Below are 7028 nucleotides of genomic sequence, written 5' to 3'. Positions count from 1 at the left end.
ACAAAATAATGTAGAAAAATTCACATTACATAAGACACAATGACGTAAAGCCTGTCAGAGCTTTACTGTGAAAGGTTAAAGTAAGACGAGATCCCTCTGAGTGGAGTTCATGACTGTGCATAAAGGAGGCTCACTGAACTGTGTTACAGTAAAGTCAGTGCTGACCTTTGCACCCCAGGGATCAGCTCTGTGCGCCTGAGAGCTTTAAACTGCCAAATCAAGAGCACCTGATTCCTACGATATGCACAGCTACAGAAAAAATTAATCCTGGTCCCAATTTATACAAAAAGGGCTTCTTGACTTATGATTCTCTACTTGTTCCTTATGTGATTGCAGACATAAAAATTTAGTGCTGCTCCCTTTAAGGCAACAATGCAGTGACTGAGATTTACGCTGAAGGTCACCGTCTAACGGCAGAAACAACCTCCCTGCAGTTGCTTTTTGTTCACTTTTTTACTTTCCACCCTGACAACAGCTAAACAGGATTCTGCCAAATCATCCAAATGCCCACAGAGAACAGCAGCCTTCCCAAGGTCCTGCGAGTCTCTTTGTTGTGATTCTATTAAATCACATTAACATATAGACAATTTCTTCGGCTCTCGCGTGGAGATGAGTTTTGCCTCATCTCTCCCAGCCTGTTCCACAGAACTGTGTCATCGCCTCTGGGTGCTCTCTCTGTCCCTGGAGTGTGACTGGAAGCTGCACTTTTCTCACCTAGAAGCTGGAGATGTATTACGGCACCGCGCTCTCCAGACGGAAGCCAACTCTTCACAAGCCAATGCTCGAAGCCAGCTTTAAAGGAGCATCTTTCCTTGTGATTTAGACGCAACATGAACCTACTCACTCAAATAAATACTGCAAGGGCTTGTTCTAGGGGTGCAGGGATCAACCAGTTGGGGGATAAAATTATGTTAATACATGCAGTGAAGCTTGTTTCAAAAAGGTTTACGTGTTCTGAGAACAGGGCCTTAAAGTCACACTTGTCCTGTTTTGCCTATTGGAAATATCAATTCTGCAGACAGCAAAATAAATCATACTCATAATTTGTCCCCGTCAGTAAAACATCTAATGTGAAGACAGTGTAGGTGTAAGGTTTTGTAGGCAAAGATGCATTTCCAGTTTGGAGGGTGCTGCTGTTTTCTTTGTGTATGTCCAGACAGCTACAGAAAATCCATTTCACACCATGTGGTCACTGATAATCATTAATCATCCGTGTCTTATGAAAGCTGACATTCCTGTGATTGTTTGCCACGTGGCTGCACACGTCTACAGGTTTAACAGTTCTATAGAGAGCCGCCATGTTCTTCCTGTGTGATATGAGCACACGGTTATTCCCAATAAAACTGTGGATGTGAAGGTGGATGAGGCCTCTCGCTTTGTTCAACCACAGCCTGTCATATCTGCAGCAGCACGACTGGGGTCCAATCAACGAGTTCCTGCAACCTTCTCTGTTAAACAGACAACTCACCGGACAAAATACCAGCGTCTGTGCAGAACCAGAGACGATCACCTGGATTTGATGGACACTCTCGCCTTGTTGTGCATTTCTTTAACTTTTTGACTTGAGTTCTTTTAGTTTCCTGCTGAGACCTGAAAAACAAAAACTGAAAACCTAATTAAAAGGGCGTATTTTATTTTAGTGCAACAAGTAACAGCCTGGAGAGCCGGTTTTCATGTGTTCACATGAAACACGCCTTTATGCTGCTTTGGTCTTCGCATCAGTCTCAATTAGTAACGACTGAGCTTTACAAGCTCTGCCACTCTGAGATCATCGCGCCTGTTTCTACTTTTATCATTCACTACAACTTCCGTTTTCATGACACACCCATCAAAGTGAACCACGTCAGTTTCTGTCAAGACGCATTGTTCATTTTGAGAGAGATCAGATGTTTCATTTGACACAGTGTTGCACACTGTACAAAAGAAATGCAGCCTGGAACAAATCTGGGTCCCAGAGAGGGTAAAATTACTGTACGTGATGACGAAATTTTAGTTAGAACAAAACTACAGGATCCTTTTTCACAGTTTACTAGGGTTATATTTATTGAGCATTTACTGACTTTGTCATCATTTCATTGCAATCAGTAAAAACAAGAGGAAGCTGCACCATACCTGCCAATCGATACGTCCTTCAGGCACTCATCCTTTATCTGTGCTGCTGATCCTATAGAGGGTTGAAGGGTTGTTGAAGCCAATCCCAGCTGTCATTGGAGGAGAGACCCTGGACAGGTCCAGTCTAGTACATCACAGGGCTGACAAACAGAGACAAACCCTTTAAATACTGCATCAAAAGCAAATAAGCATTTAACTTGTAGCTTGTGACGTCTTATGGTACAATCACAGCATTTGAATTTAGATCCATAAATTATCCATTTTTGTCTAAGCATCAAAATATTTCTGCGTCACAAGGAAGACCACACTAAGCACTAACCCTGAGATATGGATGTGGTGTTGGAATAAACAGTTAACTAGAGTGAACCTGTCAAATCGCTCCGTCTGACGAAAGTAACCCATGGGAAACAATTTCCTTCCCAGAAATATCCTGTACCCTTCAAGTCCCTTGCTGAGGACAGGGACAGACAAGTTGCTGGATCAATAGAGAGATGTGAGACACGGAAGAAGAGCGAGGAGGTCACACAATAAAATAATGGGTCTGAAAGAAAGATAAACATGAAGCACCACGTCAAGGAAAGGAGTCGGTGAGGAAGCAGAGACGTTAAGGTGTGACTGATTTGGAAAGACTTGTGTGAACTCAGGGGGAAACTCCTTAGTTTTACTGGCCTCTAAATTGCCCCCATGTCTCCTCCCAACTCTTCAGGCGCCTCATTATAAAACCCAGTTGGGAGGGTATCGTCCTAATCTGCCTCTGCTCTCTGTGCTCGTCACACTGTGGTATCCTTGGCAGGCCTAAAATAAACCCTAATAACGATCAAAATGACAACAGACAGGGAATAAAAATTAGCATAACACAGAAGCCAATTACTGCCATTACTAATGTTAGATTGGCTTCATGACCCATGCTGTTGCCTTCTCTGTGGCCATCACAACAACTGGGCTGGTGAAGGCACTGCAGCTGGAAGAGGTTTTAACTTTCAAAACAAAAACAACAGTCAGTAAGCTAAAGCTAAAGCTAAAGCTACAGTATGTCTTCCAGTCTCAGTCAATACCTGAGTAGCTGTGAACAAAACATTTGACACTGAAAGTACTAGAAATTCATAAAAAAATGAATACTAATACTACTATAATAAAAATAATACTAATCCTAATTATAATCATAATAATAAAAGTTATTTGAATAATGTGACATTTATGATAAAAAGATTTAAAGCCCTTTCGGATTTGCAGCCTCTTCCTGTTGCCATATCGTGGTGGGAGGTGTGATGACGGCCTGCGGCCAGGAGACGAGTCACGCGCTGCAAGCGTGCTCTCCGCTGATGTACGAGGGCGACTCCAGAGTCATAAAGTATTCTCAGCATGCAGGTGGGCCATCCGTCGTCATTACGCCACACTCCAGTGAGGGGAGTCACTGATTTAAAAAGAAACCGTGACTCAACCACAGTCAGCTTTGTAATAAACTTCCAATGTGTGAATAATTCAGAAGAGCTCCAGTACATGAAGATTTTTGTTGTATTGGCCCCCAACATATACAGGAACCATGCAGATAAAGATTATTGTTTATTTCTACATCTGACTGTGTGTCTGGGCTGTCTCAGGTGCCGTGGGGATGACAGCGTAAACCTGATCTGGGTCTCAGTGTCGGCACAGGCATGAATAATTCACCGCGTTCAGGGCGGTGTGGCCTGCAAATGGCAGACGCACTGGAACAGACTGCACGGTTGCCCTTGATGTCTCTCTTCAGGTTGTCACAAATAGTTGCGCTGCTGAACCATCTCTTTCCGGCTCCTCAGAGCTTCTCCCTTGTTAGCAGCAAACGGACCGAATTCAGTGACGGCACAGTGCCATCTGTTGATTAAAGCTCAAACCCAGCTGCATCAGCTTATTGGGGGAAATATACAGTCGAGTTTAAAAGTAGAGGCTTGAAATCAGTGCAGTACTGGTGATCTCTTAAAGTGCGGCAGGAAGGATGTGGGTTCAATTCCCAGGGTCACCCTTTGGGTAGTCAGGCCTTCTGAGGCTTCAGCCCAAGTGAATTTTGGGACAAGCAAGATCTTTAAGAGGGTAGAAACCATTAGTATTTGTGAAAAGGAGGAAGAATTTCTAAACTTTTATCTTCTTAAAGTCCAATCATTATATTGTGTCATCATGAATATTTCGTAAATGGCTTCTCAAGCTGTTGTAATAATAATGCTAATGTTGACTCACCAGTTAAACCAACACTACAGGTGTCACACTAGCCACCAGCTAACTGTCGACTGCCGCGCAGCTGTCACGTCCCTTCTGACCAAAAGTCACATTAAACCATCGCTCACAGTTTAACGTGTGGTGTCTTCTGGCCAACAACCATTCACTCACACTAGTTATGGTCTCTCCCGCCTCTGGTCTTGATTAGATTTACTTCGCAGCCTCCACCGGGCGGCCCTCGGCCTCCAACCACACCCTCCGCCCCCCATCGCATTCATCAGATCTGCAGTTTTTACAGCATCTGGTCACAGCTGCAGCCTCACAAAGTCCACGCTGTGTTTGTGACGGCTTTATGATGAGCGACAACCGCTGTACCTCCAGACACACCCTCCACGGCCTCAGCTGTCATGCTTTGTGTCAGGAATCGTTTTTATCTTAAATTTCTTTTTTTGAATATAGTAAAGTTACTTCCAAGCAATAATGTCAGCAATCACTCTGTCGCTGATACTGGACACTGTATTATTTGAGTGTGTCTCCAGGTTTACATTCAGTCTTCATTTACACCAGTAAACTAATGCAAAGAACATGTTTCTATAGTAGCTTCCGATTACTAAGATAATCTACTGTAGGAAGATGGGAAAAGTCATAAATTGCCTTCCAGCAGTTTTCTTTTACCTTTTCTATATTATATGTTTCCACCTCATCCACTGGCTTTGCTTCTTTTCCACATCTTCTCGACTTTGTTGCCTCTAAAAGCAATTTCTCTCCTCTGTCAGTTGCAGTTAATTATCAGGGTTAGACGAGAGGATGGTCCATTTCAAATCCTACCAACCGGAACAGCAGTTTTTCCTGTAAATAACAGGTCTTAATGGAAAGTGTAAGATAAATGTTTTAGAAAGTGGAACAAAGGAGGGCAGAAAGACTGTATGGAGGAGAAATTCATAAACGGGAGGAATATTCAGCTGGAGTCATATGAATCAAACTCAGATGTGTGCAAACATGACTAAGGACTTTATTAACCAAATCATTTTCCCCATAATATCCACAAATAAAAGTGATCTCTTTATATATATTCACATTGTATAATTTCATAGTGTGACAAAAAAATCTTCTTTTTTGGATTTCCAGCCATTCCTATGAATTGTCATTTGTTCAGTCGCCATGCAGTCATCAGAAAGGTTGAAAAACATTACGATTGGTCAGCATTGGCGGTCACGTCCGATGTCACTCTTCTTCTTCTTTATTGGCTCCTCATAGTGCTAAACCCCCCCTCAGTTACCCAATCACAGATTTCATCACACTGCGACAATAAAATAAAAATAAATTAAGAAAGCAACGGTCTCCTGCAGAGTGCTCCAGAGTCCTCCTCTCTTCTTTTTTTTTTTAGATATTTTCTGTTTTTATATAATAATAGTAATAATAATGACTATAATTGTCCTTGATATAAATTCAATAGTATTTTTATCTTTCTCAAATTTTAAATAAATCATTTTGGCAATCCTCATATTTTTGTCACTTTAGAATAAAAGAATACTCAAGTAGAAAATAATAATTGTGATCAAGGTGTGAGAGAATGAAAAGTGTGAAAGTAACAGAGAAGAGCAAGAGAGCAAAGAAAGAAAAGAGTGAAAGAAAGAAAGACAGACGCAAAGAAAAGCAGCCACTTCAGACGCATGTCAGAAACGGCTCTATATACAACTATTTGTGTTGTGAAACGCGGTCCATCCTGCGGCTGTCGTCTGTCTCTGGCTCCTCCTCCTCCACAGTCTGCAGTAGTCCGCCTGCAGCAGTCAGGTGTGTCCCAGTGTTATACCAGCGTGTAGGACTTGGCATAGGGGTTGTTGCTCTGTTTCAGGTGTCCTCTGGAGTCCAGCAGGGACTCCTGGGAAGTGCTGAGCTTGGCAGCCTGTGCTTGGGCCAGGTCTCCTGAGGAAGGAGCCTCTGCCCGGACCTCCCCCCGGGCCTCCCCCCTCTCCCGGACATCCCTGTGGGGGAGGGTGGAGGCAGTTCCTGGCTGCCATTGCTGCACCTCCCTGGGTGAGGGCACCTCCATGGGTGTGGGCTCCATGGGCGGTGGCCTCTTCAGGGTACGGCTCCTCTGTGGTTCTAAGCAGGTCTGGCCCATGGCTCCTCCTCCTCCTCCTCCTCTTGTTTCCCCTGTAGCACCAGCAGCAACTCCTCCTGCTCCTGCTCCTCCTCCTCCTCCGCCCGCTGCACCTCCTCCACCCACCGCTCCCCCTCCGCCGCTGCTGCCCACGCTGCTGCTGCTGCTGACCGCTCCGCCCCGGGCCGCCAGGGGCACGCCGCGGTTCAGCAGGAAGTCCATGCGAAGGTAAGGTGGCAAGTGGACCAGTTCTCCACCTGGGAGGAGACGGGACAAATCACATTATGCGACACCCGTAATGCACTTTTGCAGACAGCGTCAGCCTGGTTCCAGCATTATGTTCGCCACAGTCCCTCCGCTCCCCAGGAGGACGCGTGGCCGGTCCCTGAGGCCCCGCCGTGTGTGTGTGCGCCCCACCGTCCCCTCCCCTCCGCTTAAATTAACTGCACCGAGAGCTGAAAATCAATATTTTACTCACATTTACAGAGTTGCATTCGCTCACCTCGGGCCCTTCTGGGATTTTATTTCTCACAACTATTATTTTAATGCAATAGCAATCTTCTGCAAGTGTGACTCTATTTAATTTAATGGACGCTATCAGGGAGAATGTGCAGAACATAAT

General features: G+C 44.6%; 1 protein-coding gene across 8 annotated transcripts in view; it reads right to left on the bottom strand.

Moving 5' to 3' along the window:
• Positions 1-5290: 5290 nt before the first annotated feature.
• Positions 5291-7028, bottom strand: part of dscamb (Down syndrome cell adhesion molecule b) — an 80830-nt gene continuing 79092 nt past the window's right edge. For all 8 annotated transcript variants that reach the window (XM_055514243.1, XM_055514245.1, XM_029171277.3 and 5 more), the window contains one exon: positions 5291-6663. In XM_055514243.1, the coding sequence (XP_055370218.1) occupies positions 6110-6663 (554 nt within the window). In that variant the 3' untranslated portion in view covers positions 5291-6109. The remainder of the gene's footprint in view (positions 6664-7028) is intronic.

The sequence above is a fragment of the Betta splendens genome, chromosome 13, assembly GCF_900634795.4.
Source record: "Betta splendens chromosome 13, fBetSpl5.4, whole genome shotgun sequence".
NCBI lineage: Eukaryota > Metazoa > Chordata > Actinopteri > Anabantiformes > Osphronemidae > Betta > Betta splendens.
Note: the sequence above shows the minus strand (reverse complement) of the source record. Positions and strands in the feature narration are given on the sequence as shown.